This window comes from Bubalus bubalis, chromosome 5 (assembly GCF_019923935.1).
Source record: "Bubalus bubalis isolate 160015118507 breed Murrah chromosome 5, NDDB_SH_1, whole genome shotgun sequence".
Lineage (NCBI taxonomy): Eukaryota > Metazoa > Chordata > Mammalia > Artiodactyla > Bovidae > Bubalus > Bubalus bubalis.
The window spans coordinates 13,502,605-13,518,899 of record NC_059161.1 but is presented as its reverse complement, the minus strand read 5'-3'; the positions used below and the strand labels follow the sequence as shown (position 1 = coordinate 13,518,899).

The 16,295-nt window shown below is 33.7% G+C and overlaps 1 protein-coding gene across 3 annotated transcripts in view; it reads left to right on the top strand.

Moving 5' to 3' along the window:
- Window positions 1–16,295, top strand: part of ODR4 (odr-4 GPCR localization factor homolog) — a 36,655-nt gene that overhangs the window by 16,274 nt on the left and 4,086 nt on the right. For 2 of the 3 annotated variants that reach the window (XM_006060527.4, XM_025285471.3), the window contains 4 exons: window positions 601–669; window positions 4,860–4,988; window positions 5,778–5,868; window positions 9,893–10,078. In XM_006060527.4, the coding sequence (XP_006060589.2) occupies window positions 601–669; window positions 4,860–4,988; window positions 5,778–5,868; window positions 9,893–10,078 (475 nt within the window). The remainder of the gene's footprint in view (window positions 1–600; window positions 670–4,859; window positions 4,989–5,777; window positions 5,869–9,892; window positions 10,079–16,295) is intronic. The other variant, XM_025285470.3, reaches the window with a different exon arrangement.

Sequence of the window (16,295 nt, the reverse complement as noted above, 5' to 3'; positions counted from 1 at the left end):
TGCAGTCTGCTTACGTAAAACTAAAGTCGTAAAGTCGTATGTTCTGCCCTGATAACAGTTTACATACTAAGTTTGGCCATTTTATAGGGAGTGTGTATGAGGGGTCTTCTAAAATATCTTTGGTCTGAAGAGGAACTTTGGTGATTTCTCCCTTTGGAGCAGGGCTCAGTGAGCTTAATGTACAAACCAAGTAGTAAATATTTTAGACTTTGTAGGCCATGTGTTCTCTCTTACAGCTATTTGGCTCTCCTGTTGTAGCATGAAAGTGGCCACAGACAATACGTACATGAACAATCTTGGTTGTGTTCCAGTAGAACTTTATTTACAAAGACTAGAGGTAGTTTGGATTTGATCCATAGGCATAGTTTGCGAATCCTTGCTTTAGAGGAGTAAAAGTAGGAGAGGAATGGTTTTTAAGAGTATACATTAAATTTGTAGAATATAGAATACACAAAACAATGTACCTATAGAAAAGACTAACGTAAAACAAATAGTAAGACTTTATTCTCCTCTCAGTGTATGTTGGATAGCTCCTAAATTATCTTTTATGTTTCACTCCAGTCTCAACAGTCTAATTTTTTAATTTCTGTGTCATTTCAGAAAAAATCTTCTAGAGGAAATACTCAAGCAGCTAATCATTCATTTGATATTAGAGTGCTAACACAGTTGGTAAATATTTTAAAATACTCCTTATCTAAAATTAAAATGCAGTATTTCTTAGCATAAGCTTAATGAAATCGTTTTTTTTTTTAAGTGTGTATGAATTTTTTGGCTGTGCTGGGTCTTTGTTGTTGCTGCATGGGCTTTTCTCTAGCTGTGGTGAGCGGGGGCTGCTCTCTAGTTGCAGCGCACAAGCTTCTCGTTGCAATAGCTTTCCTTGCTGTGGAGCACAGGCTCTAGGGCACGTGGGCTTCAGTAGTTGTGGCTCATGGGCTCAATATTTGTGGCTCCAGGCTCTAGAGCACAGACTAGTTGTGGTGCACGGGCCTAGTTGCCCCACAGCACATGGGATCTTCCAGGTCAGGGATCGAACCTGTGTCTCCTGTACTGGCAGGTAGATTCTTTCCCACTGAGCCACCAGGGAAGCCCTGTTTCTCTTTTCATACTTGTGATTAGAGAGTCAAAAAATTTTTGAGATATAAAAGAGACTATAAAAAATGTTCCATTCAAAGAAAGTTATTTCCAAGAATTTATTCCCAAGTTATTTATTGTAATAAAATCTATTGGAGTGTATTGCCTCAAGACTATTAAAATTTTGACATCATGTAGCCTAGCAGTTAGGGAAAAAATGTACATATGTGTATGTATATATACGTATATGGAGAAGGCAATGGCACCCCACTTGCCTGGAGAATCCCATGGACAGAGGAGCCTGGTAGGCTGCAGTCCATGGGGTCGCTAAGAGTCGGAAACAACTGAGCGACTTCACTTTCACTTTTCACTGTCATGCATTGGAGAAGGAAATGGCAACCCACTCCAGTGTTCTTGCCTGGAGAATCCCAGGGACGGGGGAGCCTGTTGGGCTGCCGTCTAGGGGGTCGCACAGAGTCGGACATGACTGAAGTGACTTAGCAGCAGCATATACATGTATATGTGTGTGTAATATTTTGTATGGTAAGTTTTGTGAGCAAAGTTGTAATTTTCTTAACTTAAAAGATGTGTGCAGTGATGTGCGAAGAGTTGTTACATACCTAATTTGAAGCAAATCTATATCTCTGTTTTGGTAAAAATCACACAATATTAGCAAGTTTTATGTTTTTATATTGTTGCTTTACTTTACACATGTCTTCTCAGAAATTTAAATTTGGATAATTATTTGTAAAAGTATGTATACATTTGATTTTAGTCCTGCTTGAAATTATCCTCAAAGCTAGATAGCATGTAAAGTACATCTGTGATTTTAGAAAACTTTTCATTAAACAGTGAAATGCTACCAGGACTTGTATTTTTTTTTTTAACTTAATAAAATAGACTTAAAATCCATTTGTCACAGGAGGGGGCTTTCATTGCTGCTTTTCTTTGTGTTTAGCAATAGAGCATTACTAAATTGTCAGACTTATGCCACTAAGCATTTCTCAGTTTCTCTTCTCAGGACCTTAAAAGTGTTTTTAGTCTTTAGTTTTCCTCCTTCTTTTTCATTTTAGAAGTGTTTTTAAGTTTATTCTTCTACCTGTATGCTTTTTACTAGTTATACTTACATTCCTTCTTTGTTTATGAAACAATTCAGTTAAAATTATTTCAGTTATAAAATTGCAGTTAAAAATGTTTGGAGAGTGGGAATATAGAGAGAAGAATAGACGGTATTATATATTAATATAATAAGTAGTCAATAAGTATTTGAGGCCACTTTTCTATCAAGTTTTGTTGATTCTTTCTTTGCAGCATAGCTCATCTTTTATTTTATGGTCCCATTGCCATTAGCCTTACAACCTAATTGTTTTACCTAATTCATCACAAGGAACTTAGTCTCTCTCTTTCCATTTATTCTTATCCAAAGTGATTCATTCTCTGAATCCTGATACCTTTGTTTGTATATCTCCTGCGATATCTTTCATATTTCTGATCTGTCTTGTATATTACCTCAGATTATCCTTTTGGAATCACAGTTTGCATTCATTCACTGTTCATTTACTTATTAGTTTTTTTTTTCCAATTAATATTAAGTGTATATAAGGGGCAGACACTAACTGTGTTACTCCCCTTGTGTAAAATTCCTTAATTGCTCTGTATGTACTAGTTCAAATTCTGATTCAAGGCTTTTTGTGGCCTCAGCATGCCTTTTCATTATTTTCTAACTTAACTATTTTAGATGTATGCTTTCCATACCTTTAAAGTTCTGTATATTTCCCAAGTCATCTGTCTTATCAGTGCCATTTTTCCTTTATTATCCAGACTGTCAAAGTCCTACATGTACATTAAGATATAGCCGAAATGTTACCATTTTCATAAGGTTTCATTTGGTTACCATAACCAGAGGGATCTTTTCCAAACCATAATATCAGCATCACGGAAGTTCCTCCACTTATGAATAGGTTCGATTTTCAAAGTCTGCTAGCTGGTTTGTTCCGAAGTCCAAAGAAACTAAGATGGGTTGACATTTACAGAACCCAAATACATTTCCACCAAAAAGGAGTGAATCAAGTCCTTTTATCTTTTAAAACGTCTTCTCCTTGATATGTGTGTGTGTGTGTAGTCTTTTATATATACAATTTTGGAAAATAATGTTCTGATTTATACATATATAAATACATACATATATATATAATATACATATATAATATATATGTTGCAACTGTGTTAATATGTACTGTAAATTAGATATTAAATATGTAAAATGGGACGTTATTCTTCTACAGTAGAGTTAGGTTTAGTGGATGAAGGGAGCTCATTACTCCTCCTCCTCTCCATTATTGATATATCAGTGATCTCTACAAGTATCATAGGAGGCTTATTCCAAAGAGTATCAGCATTGTCACCCTGTTGCTTAATGATTGGCAGTTTTGAGCAGACCTGGAACCTTCTGAACTGTTTGGCCTGTGACAGATTTTTTACCAAGACCTTGATTGTTTTTAGGCTTACATTCTTTAAAAAAAATTAGCCTTTGCCTGAATTACATTAGAGTCACCAGCACATGGTTAGTTAGCAGTGGTTAAATTGCATGAATTGTCTTTTTTCTTCAGAGTTGACTCTGTTGTGGTTTTTTAAAAAAATTATTTACTTATTTTTGGCCACTCTGGATCTTCATTGCTGTGTGCGGTCTTTCTCTAGTGGGGCAAGTGGGGGCTACTCCTGCAATGCATGGGCTTCTCACTGTGGTGGCTTCTCTTGTTGAAGAATAGACTCTAGGTGCAAGGTCTTCAGTAGTTACACTGTGTGGACTCAGTAGGTATGGCAAATAGGCACTAGAGCTTGGGCTCAGTCATTGGGGCGGATGGGCTTAGTTGCTCTGTGACATGTCGGCTCTTCCCAGATCAGGGACTGAACCTGTGTCCCCTGCATTGGCAAATGAATTCTTAACCACTGGACCACCAGGGAAGTCTGTTGTTGAATGGTTTATTTCACGTGCACTTAGAATATATGTTTGTACCACGTTCTTTTTTTTTTTTTTTAAATCATGATTTTTGTTTCCAGTATGATTGTACAGATCTCTAGTAGTACTTTTGAAGTTTCACTGCTCTCCTTGTTTTGGTATTTGTTGAACTGATAAGGTTAAAAATGTCTGTGAAAAAGCTCAAAGCCAAGCATGAACTAATACTACTTAGATTAGAAAAGAATGGGTCTATGAGATGAAAGTGATGATCACTGATGTCGTTTTCTGGTGACAGACATAGTTGACCTGAGGAGTCTGTAACATTACTTTTGACTTATGAAAGTTATGAGTTAAAAGTATAAATAAATGAATGTTTATATGTTGCTTGTAATTTTACTGTATTTATCACATCCTGCTCTGTATTTCAGTTATTTTTTTTTGCAGATCTTGCATTACATACCTTCTGTTACTAGATCATGTTTTCTTTGTATGTCTTTTAATCTTAATAGTACTTATCTGAGTTATCTGCAAATAATATATGTTTAATGAACATATTGAAAGAATATAGGTATTATAGATAGTTATGTTAGTAAGAAAAATTTAGATGTGGTGTATTTAATTTCAGAGTATGTTCAAAATACTCAGAAAATAACATATAATTTATAAGGAAAAATGTAAAGGCCTTCTAAAATTTATAAAGAAAAATTTCAGACACCTGGGTCAGTTAAAAATTTCTTCTTGCTTCATGAAATGACTTATATAATGTTTAAATGGTTCATATAGTTGATAATCATTGGCTATTAGAACTTAAACAGATTTTGTCTTTCAGCTTCTGAATTCAGACCACAGATCCACAGCCATGGTCCAGATCTGCAGTGGCTCTGTAAACCTTAAGGGTGCTGTGAAATGCAGAGCTTATATTCATAGTAATAAGCCCAAGGTTAAAGATGCTGTGCAGGTACAAAAGGAAAACTGGCATATGAAAGAAGCATGTTAACATAATTATTAAAAAATCCTAAAATTTTAATCTTTTTTCCATCTCAAATTTCTTAATTAATTTGATTTTAACTGATAAAAGTCCAATCTGTTGGGCAGTCCAGCTAAACCAGATGATTCATCCCAAGATTTTCATATGTAGAATGTCTGTTTTTCATATATAGACTATCCTTTACAAAGTGATGATTATACAGGTTTATTAAGTTTTCCACAATTAATACTGTACATATCAGTACATTTGAAATCATTTCTTATGAGGGAAATTGAGCTTTTTAATAGCAAGAAAAGTGCTCCTAGGAAGAATTATTCGTGGTGTTTTATAATCTATATAATTTAGAAATTAAAAAAATGATGACTGGCACTTTTGTTGTGGTTATACATTTTCTAATTTGGAGTACTAGCATTATCATTGAGACGCAAAATTTCATTCATTTTTATTTGGTTTAAATTTACTGTAGAGATGAAGTTTAGGTAAATTTGCTGTTAAACATGATAAGCATGTTAAATAAATGGACGTTAAAAAATGAAATGATGTACTGGTTATTTTATTGGACACGTTTATACATGCGTGCATGTTCAGTCCCTTCAGTTGTGTCCAACTCTTTGTGACTCCATGGACTATAGCCCTCCAGGCTCCTCTGTCCATGGGATTCTCTAGTCAGTTATGTGGGAGAGGGGTTGATGATAAAATAATGTGAATTTAAAGTAATAGATCTTATTTCTCATTGTGCTTTTCTTTGTTTTTCCATAGGCCATGAAAAGAGATATATTGAATACAGTTGCTGATCGTTGTGAAATACTATTTGAGGATCTGCTTTTGAATGAAATTCCAGAAAAAAAAGTTATGAGTATAAAATTAAGTACTTTTTTTGCATGTGTTCAATCTATATACTAGGATGTCAAGATCACCTTTTTTACTGCATATATCTATTAAAATAATGTCATCACATACTTTTCTTATATAATGAAAAATTTCAGTTGCCACCTAAAGAAAGTTTTGAACACCTTCTAATAGCAAATCTGTCAACATTTAATAATTTCAGGGAGGATTAAAAAATTCCATGTGAATTTTTGTCAAAATGGATAAACTGTGTTACATTTTAAAACCATTATTTTTTATGAATACCTGTGAAGTTTAAGAACTTATTCATGATCAAAAAATTAATGTATTAGTATTCAGCATTATATATAATAGAGTCTTTAATAGGTGTATATGAAGTGTATATTCAGTTTTTTTTGGTGTGTGTACTAGTTTATATACTTTTCATCCGTGTTACTCTACAGACTTTATTAGGTTTAAAAAAGGCTGGTCATGATGTCTTAACCTTATATAATTCCATCTTTTGAGAAACATGAACAATTTATACTTTTTCACTAATTTGTATTAGAAATCTTTTATTTTTACTCAAAAGGAAGGTTATCATATTAAGTATGCTTTTTTGAAGCTACACATTTACCTACCTTTCTATATTCAGGTGTGAGTGGATTTGCAGTTCACAGTTGAATATGTACATAGTTGAAACACACATATTACTTTTTTAAGGGAATGTGTTTATTTTTATAGGAAAAAAAACATAGCTCCTGTGTATAAATAACTTCTTTTAGTTTTAAAAGCCTGTGTATCAGGTTTAGTGGACTGCTTATAATTTTTTTGTATTCCCAGTATGATAATACCTGGAATTTCCAGATTTAATATATATCCTTCATGTATTTCACAAATAACTGAAGTTCTATTCACGAATAATATATCATTTTCCTGAGACATGATTTTGAATTTTACATGGAGCTTTTGGATCGAGAGTTTTATTTGGGGAAGTATGTAAAGCCTGGTTGGTCACTTAGCCACCCAGTTAGTCTGGCATTTCTGTGGCTTTGTTTTTGCTGCTTGACTTCATGTGTGTGCTAATTCTCATTATATTAAGCATTACTTTACTTTCTGAGTAACACTATATGTTACAACTGAACTATGAATTTTAGGATTTTCAGGGACATGGGATGTATCCACCATTAATGTCAAAGATCTACTGTATCACATATATTAGTTAAATATTCCTTTCCATTACAAATGCTTCATAAATAGGGTATCATAATACTGTTTTGGTATTATTTCATATTAAGTGAATTAGTATTTTGAAATTTTTGCTGATGTCCAATCAGTAAAGTTAACTCTTTCTGATAGTAATTGTTTATAGATTATATTTTAAAAAGAAACCAAGTGTAAATAAACATTTTTGAACTGTAGTAACAGGATAATTATTCCAGTAACATGTCAGTATATCTTAGGATATCAAGGTAAAAACTATATTGCAAGTATAATAACACAACAAGTAAATTTTATAGTTTAATATATATACACTACATTTTAGATCTTAGGTTTAGTTCTCATTTTACTTAGCTTGTCTTTCTTATATACCCCACTCCAGTACTTTTGCCTGGAAAATCCCATGGACAGAGGAGCCTGGTAGGCTGCAGTCCATGGGATCGCTACAGTCGGACACGACTGAGCAACTTCACTTTTCACTTTTCACTATCATGCATTGGAGAAGGAAATGGCAATCCACTCCAGGGTTCTTGCCTGGAGAATCCCAGGGACGGCGGAGCCTGGTGGGCTGCCGTCTCTGGGGTCACACACAGTCGGACACAACTGAAACGACTTAGAAGAAGAAGAAGAAAATCTAGAATGTATACTATAAAATTAACCTAAACTGGAATATTTTTTGCATGCATAAGGAAATCTGCAAAGGGCATATTAACATTACATTTGTAGTCTTTAACGTAAACATAGTTTTTAAATTCTGGCTATCCAGATGAAAGAACTTAAAATTTAAATGACAGTTAAGAAAAAACAAAGGACTCCACTCGGTCCTTTTACTTATTGTGGTCTCCCTCTTCTCTTTCCCTTAAGAAGTATCCCAGACCTTCTCATTATCCTGTCAGCCTACATTCAGTCCTGCCTACTTACTCAGTAGATGACACACTCGTGAAACTGAGGTCGTCGATTATGAAATCTCTTACCTTCTTCCATCCTTCCCTCCACATCCATCTATACTACCTGTCCTCTCAGAACGTTTGTATTTCCTTTTTGCCTGTAGTCATGGTTACACTCTTTTAACTGTACTTCTCATTCCTTCATGCATTAAGAGTCAGCTTAGATATCACCTGTTCTGTAAAATTTTCTTTAATACTCCAGTATGACTTAGGATTCTATACTTAATCAGCAGAAACTCAATTCTTATCATATTGACTTAACTGTAAATGTTTTTATCTGTTTTGAACTTATTTAAATAATTTTGAACTAAATACTCTGCTATGGGAATATGCCTAAAGGATTCTTTTTTTAAGTACTTTTTAAGATGTGCTGTTTTAAAAAGATCTCCCCTCCCATTTTAAACCTCAGATGAGCTAGAAAACTTGGTCTTATTTGAGTAATAAATGGTTAACCTAACTTTAATTTAAAAATTATATTTTTCTTTTTTAATAAATTATTTAAGTTTATTGCAGCCAAATCTTTAACATTTGATTTTATAAGCAAACATATGTGTTTCTTTTTCAGTCAAACCTAGAATTAATGCAATTTTAAATAGTTTTAACATTTTGCATGCCAATTAAACACATATATTAGCACCACCTTTGAAAGTTTTGAACTTAACCTGTTTCAGGAAATTATTCCCCTCTCCCCTCAAAAGAAACTATGGCCCAAAATAATAGTCGTAACGTTAATGTGTGGATAGTTTACATACTACAGTGCAAATTGCAGTAATTAATTTTACAGCTAGGAGGCAGTCTGGTCACAGAGTAAAACTGGCCCAATTCTCATGTCAAAGCAATATATTAAGCAGAATCTGGCAGGAACACCTAATTTAAGCCATGGCATTTTCTGTGACACTTAAGGCATTCTTCAGTGTCATCTGTTATAAAGCTAACACTTGTTTCATTAACAATGAAATGTAAGTTACGCTTAATGTTAGCTCTGGTTTTCTACTTGATCTGAATATCGGAAGCTTTTTAAATTGCATATCCATTGCTGAAAGTCATTCTTTACACAAAATCTCTTGTCTTTGTTGATACTTCATCAGTCATGGTGTTATGCCAAACAATAATTATGTGTTTATGTGGATCAGTGACTGTGTTAGAAATTGAGGGAAATGTGATTATTAAAAGAATGAAATGCTCATTATTTACTGACGTCCATATTATTTTGTCTAAAAATGATTTAAAGCTGTTCACAAAAAGGCATTGCAAGTTAACAAGACAAAATAAGTGTTAATTATGAGAATGAGGCAAAGGGAAAATGAAAGCAAAGTGGAGTTGGTGGTGAGATTAGTACAGAAAATGTGTATATCTTGATTTCCTATACATGCTTGATTGGGGATCTGCATCATGTAAGATGAAGTAAGTCAGTGGTGAGATTAGTATGGAAATGAACGCTATCACAATCTATACATTTAATGTAAGTGAGCCATTAGTTTGTCTCTAAATTTGCATGAAGAAGGGAAAAATTGTTCAGAAATTTCAGTATTTATAAGGTTAAAACAAACGAGAAAAACAATAAGTTCTGAGACCAGGGACAAAATTGTTTCCTGACTATTTTTTCATAGAATAGTGAATAACATGAACATGTATAATCAACAATATCCTCGGATTGAAGGCAGTGCTGAGTCGATATTTTATGGGAGTATCATTTAGGTCCCTTGCAGAGGTCTTAAATATTCAGTTAAAGAATTCAGTAAGAATTTTGTATAAGAACAGTTAGAAAATGAAAAGACCTTTTCGGTTTTATTTCTTTCGACATATACTTTCATATACTTATATTTATCACTGATAGCAGTGACAGATCCATCTAAATATTGTTTCTTCTCCTTTTAGATTCTGAAAAAGAGTTCCACATTCTCCCTCACCGAGTTTTTGTCCCCATTCCGGGATCCACTGTAATGTTATGTGATTATAAATTTGGTGATGAGTCAGCTGAAGAAATAAGAGACCATTTTTTAGAGATGTTAGATCGTATGATTCAAATAGAAGATTTGGAAATTGCAGAGGAAATAAACACAGGTAATTATATGAGGTTATTTAAGAACCAGATTAGACTATGGCTAAGGTTACTTATGGGACATCTAGTTGAAGCATCATGTCTGTAGATTTCTTTCAAGCTAGTCCTATTTGATATTTTTGAGTCATTTAAAAATGTGTCTATTTAATTTCTACATAGTATGTAAGTGTCAGTGTTTTTTGGAAAATTGTATCAGAATTTAAGATACATTGGACTTTTTTCAAGCCTACTCTTAAATAGGTAGAAAAGTATAGCTTTAAGGGATTTCTTTTATTCTAAGTGAAGTTTTCTCAAAGTCCATTATCTTAACTAATTATTTGGTTAAGCATCAGGTCACAATTTTTTTTTTTTAATGTCTTCAGACTATTTGCTGTTATTTTCCTGTCCCCTCCATATAATTGGGATGCCAAGCTAAAATGGGCAGGTCCAAAATTTAGATCAAGATTATTTTTACAGAACATAGATTTGCCATACTGAGTAATTGTGTAACACATTCTCTGTCTCTAACCATCACTTTCACATTTGATCTTGCATTTTAAAAGTGTTTTTTCTGTTTTGTTTTGCTCTGCTTGCTTTGTTTTTGTTTCTAGTGAGAGCAGAATATGAAAACATGTCTATAAATAAATGTATAAATATATACAGTCTTCCTGAAACATTTTTAAAAAATATGTGATGAAAGTATTACTTGCAGATATCCATAAATGTGTAGTATGTAGCCATTTTTTTATCAGTCTTGAAATCTCTGATATCATAGTATAAATTTCATATCATTCTTCTGTTGCTTGACTAATTCCCACCCCCCCCAAGAGTTGGGTGATTGAGTCTTGCTGTTTCTATTGTGAATAAAGTAAGTGTTTAGTTGATGAATTTCTAATCTGTCAGTAAAGCCTCAGGCAGGTTGGAGATCACCCGACTTGTTTTTTCAACAGCTCCAGGGTCATATTAATCATGTGGAACAGTAAGTTTGTTTTAAAGCAAAACAAAAATAAAAACCTCTAAATTGCTAAGTACCAGATGTTAAAGCTGCAGGTGTGCTTCAGTCCCCTGAAAACTAATATGTTTAAAGATATAACTATAGCATATTCTCTGAATGATAAATTTTGAGGCAGATTGGTAGAAAAGTTTGCTACTTTGTGAAATATGTTTTTCTAGATGAGCAACTACACTGTTTCTGCCAACCGATCTTAGATTCATGAGGGCAGAGATTTTTGTTTGCCTTTGTTCTAGGTCACCTCTGATGTTGATAACTTGAGTAAGTTACTTCTGAGTACACAGATTCAACCAGCCATGGATTGCCTTGTACTGTAGTATGTATTTATTGAAAACAATCTGCATATAAGTGGACCTGTGCATTTCAAACCCACGTTCAAATGGCAGCTGTACTGCTTCTTTACTGAGGTCTTGCTTTAAGTTTAAACTGAGGGCAGTTGTCATGTTCTAAATATTTCAAAGCCAAGTACTCCCAAATGTCTTTAACTGTTCTTATTATTACAGTTTCTAGACCTCATTTTTCTTTACCACCTTTCACTGCTTTCATGTTTAGCACTTTACTGAGAATCTAGCCTAACGTAACATAGGTCCTCAGTAAATATTTGTTGACTGAACAGATTGTTGATTTTGTCAGTCCTACAGTTTGGGATCCAAAGATCAATAAGATACTGACCCTGTCTTCAAGGTGCTAAACAGCATTTTTTAACTTGTGTAGATACTTTTACGTGCTCACATAATAGCTCAGACTGCCTGGATTCCTCCATTACGTTTAATTATAGTTTTTTGCTGCTTCTTTGCAGTATTTTCCATTCTTATAATTATTGATGAGTATCAGTTGCATGTTTAATGATGTTAATCTTTCACATAAGACTGTAGGATTCTTGAGAGTAAGTGTTGCTCTGAGTTCCATGCCTAAAGCATGATAGGTATTCATAAATATCTGTTACTAACTGAATGACATAGACTGAATAGGTCAATTTTGAAAACTGTAGCACATCTTTTTTCATACTTGCTGCTACTGCTGCTAAGTCACTTCAGTCGTGTCCGACTCTGTGCGACCCCATAGACGGCAGCCCAGGCTCCCCCATCCCTGGGATTCGAACACTGGAGTGGGTTGCCATTTCCTTCTCCATTGTATGAAAGTGAAAAGTGAAAGTGAAGTAGTGACCCCATGGACTGCAGCCTTACTGTATGCTTAAAAAGTTGTAAGCATATGCCTATCTAGATAGAAGGTTTTTAAAGTTTGTGTAGTGTGCTACACTGAACAGGATGATGATTTTAAAAGGATATAATATCATAGCTCTATGGCTTAATAGTTTAGAATGTTTTAAGGGAAGTAGAACATTAAAACGTGACAACATGTAACACTTAATTGTTGCCCCATAAATGTTAATTTTATTTTATAGCATTTAGTATGTCTATTTATTAGATATTTATTAGGCATTTGCTCTGTTCAAGGCAGCGTTATAGGTGACAAATCAAAGGTCAGATTCGTGTCCTCAAGAAGCCTGTAATCTGACTTGGAAATAGAATTGTATGCTTTATTAATTATGTGGGGCATGTAGTAAGGTCCTAAGAGTAATGAAGAACTCAAGAACATCAAGATTACTGACAGGACTTTAGGGTCTCCAGTGATTTGGTTGTAATAATTCAGTCAGAAAAAATACTTTGATGACAGGTGAGCAGTAACCTGTAATCTGTGGTGACAAAGGTTTGACATTAGTGTTTTCAAGTTTTAGTAAATTCTTTTGTTTTTTTCATTCTTTATTATTACTACTTTTATGTTTTGCTTTAACTAGTGGTTAGTTCTATAATAGGAGAATGAACAGGGAATCATCAGAACGTTTAGCACAGGAACTATCCCTATAAATGATTCAGAGAAAGCTTCAGAGCAGGTGACTCGAGTTCATTTTGAAGGATGAATACAGTAAAAGCGACTCTAAGCTTTTTAGGAATTAAACGTTTGGATCAGATGTATTGTGACCAAAAATAAGACTTGTGTATTATTTTTGCTTTATCAGGTATTTGTTGAATTAGAAGGAATTAATTATTTAGAAGCAAAATACATTCCAAATTATGGCATAGGGTAAAAACAAACATTTTAATAGAAAAATTAAGTGCTTTTACGTGAACATTCTATTAGTTTAGAATTATCTTCACTTTTGCATTTACTCATTCATCCATTTATTTATTCAAAAATACTGGATGCATAATTTTACCAGTTGCACATCTGAGTCCAGATCTGCCAGTTACAGCTTCAGTTCAGTTCAGTCACTCAGTCATGTCCGACTCTGCAACCCCGTGGACTGCAGTAAGCCAGGCTTCCCTGTCCATCACCAACTCTGGAGTTTGCTCAAATTCATGTCCATCGAGTAGGTGATGCCATACAGCCATCTCATCCTCTGTCATCCCCTTCTCCTCCTGCCTTCAATCTTTCCCAGCATCAGGGTCTTTTCTAAGGAGTCAGTTCTTCACATCAGGTGGCCAAAGTATTGGAGTTTCAGCTTCAGCATCAGTCCTTCCAATGAATATTCAGAAATGATTTCCTTCGGGATTGACTGGTTGGATCTCCTTGCAGTCCAAGGACTCTCAAGAGTCTTCTCCAACACCACAGTTCAAAAGCATCAATTCTTTGGTGCTCAGCTTTCTTTATAGTCCAACTCTCACATCCATACTGGAAAAACCATAGCTTTCACTAGTTGACAAAGTAATGTCTCTGCTTTTTAATATGCTGTTTAGGTTGGTCACAGCTTTTCTTCCAAGGAGCAAGCATCTTTTAATTTCATGGCTACAGTCACCATCTGCGCTGATTTTGGAACCCCACAAAATAAAGTCTCTCATTGTTTCCATTGTTTCCCCATCTATTTGCCAAGAAGTGATGGGACCAGGTGCTGTGATTTTCTTTTTTTTTTTGAATGTTGAGTTTTAAGCCAACTTTTTCACCCTTCTCTTCCACTTTCATCAAGAGGCTCTTTAGTTCTTCACTTTCTCCCATAAGGTTGGTGTCTTCTGTGTATCTGAGGTTATTTATATTTTCCCGGCAATCTTGAAGCACACTTACAGCTGTGTAACCTTAAACAAGTCCCCTTTGAACCCCACGTTCTCTTGGGCTGGTATTAGAATTTACTAAAAATGTTAGGGGGAATATATTCTGAATAGAAAGAGATATATAAATGTAACGTGATACTTACTAGAATTATTATAAAATGTTTAAATAATGTACCTTCTGAATTATAATTAAAGTCAGTAATATTAAAGTATGAGATTAATGTTATATAGCGTGAATATATTTTCCTAATTATTTGAAATTAGAGTTTCCATGGAAAATCATGCAAAGTAGAGCTCAAATGTTCAAATTAGAGATTGAAATCAATGACTGTACATTTATAATTGTTAAACTTGTTGTAAGTATCTAGCTTTAGTCTCTAAGTATTTGATGTTATTTGCTTATTTAATTATTTCTGTTCTATAATACAGTTGCCAAGTAGTTGCTATGTTTAAAATACATATTTTGCCAGTAAATATTTTAAAATAACTTAAGGGATGAAGAGCAATTTGTTTGTCAAAATGACTCACTTAAGGTGAGGAATAACGGGGTTTAAAATTTCTTAAATGTATTAGTCATCTCCTAGTAGATATTAACTTAATAATTCAGATGTACTTTATTCATAGTATCAGCTAAAAATTTAGAGACACACCCTTAAAATCTGGTGGAACCCATCTTTGCTAATTCTGTCTTGGTATCAGAGGTGAAATTGATTTTTGTTGTTTGGTTAAACATTGATAATAAAGGAAAACAAGTAATGCTGAAGATGTATTTTCATGGCTAAATCACTGAGTAATGAAACCTCATTAACTTAGGAGTTAGGGATCTGGACGATCAAAGACGACAGCTAAGAGTTTAAGTTCTAACGTTTCATTTTAACTTTCTTCTAAATAGTCCTACCTGTCAGCAGCTTGGAATGAAATTGAATATATCTACAACTTAGCATGTATTCATCATGTCCTTATTTTCTCTTTTGTTGACAGTTGCTTAAGAAAGATTGCTTTCTCACATGAATAATTTGAATTTGTCTGCAGTTAAAATTACCTGGTTTTAACAAATGATTAAGATCTAATTTCCTTTTGAATAACATGTTGTTTGCATTTAAGATAGCAGCACTAAGGTGTTGGTAAAACTACAGTGCCTGAGATTTTAATTAAATTCTATATGCTGTCATAGGGACTTCCCTGGTGGTCCAGTGGTTAAGAAAGACTTCATGCTTCCATTGCTGGGGTCATGAGTTCAGTCACTGGTCAGGGAACTAAGATTCTGCATGCTGCACAGTACGTCCAAAAAATAAAATAAATGTGTATTAAAAAACAATTCTACATGCCCACACCCAAAACAGACACAAATTATTATGATAAGGATTTATTCACTCTTGAAAAATGCTCTTCTTTAGTAAAACTGTCTCAGATTTGTATCAAATCAATATAATTTTGTATGACAGATTTTAAAATGAAAATAGAGCAATGGAATGTCTTTTTTAAAGAGATATAAATTGTTTATACAAAGGATTTGACTTCTTTGAGCATTATGTTCACATATAACTATTCAGTATTAAAGGTGTAAATAATGTCATGAAAAATAAAGCCATTTTTGTGCTCTTTATAGATACTGAAGTAAAAAAGTAAAAAAGTCTAGCATATAAGTTAAAAGAGTACACTTCATACTTCATCCATTATTTGTGTTTGTATCTGAGGTAAAGATTTTAATGGCCCAAAGAAAAGCTTTAAGCAGCAATATTTGCTAATAGAAAAGCCAAAGGTGTGTGTATGTTTTTAAAATAAATAAAATTGTACTTGCATTCGACTTTTAGACCTATGGATGAAGTTAGAGAAGCTTTTAAGCTGGTGAGCTAATGTAGTCTAGAAATAAAGTGTTATGGCGATAACTGGGAGCTATAGAAATATAGAAGACTGAATAAATCTGGAGAAAGTTCATAAGAACAATTTGTTGGTCTTTGTGACTGATCTGATATGGGAGTAGAACAAAAGAGAAAAATGTTTTGTGTTCATTTTTAAAGTACTTTAGTCATATGCTCAAAGGGGGAAAAAAAGAGTGGTTGTGCCCTTAATTCTAATGAGGTATGGCTACTGAGGATTATTTCTCAACATGACAAACTGTTCTTCATGAGAAATTGATGAGAAGCAAGCAATTTTTTTAATCCATTTTAGTATCATAGA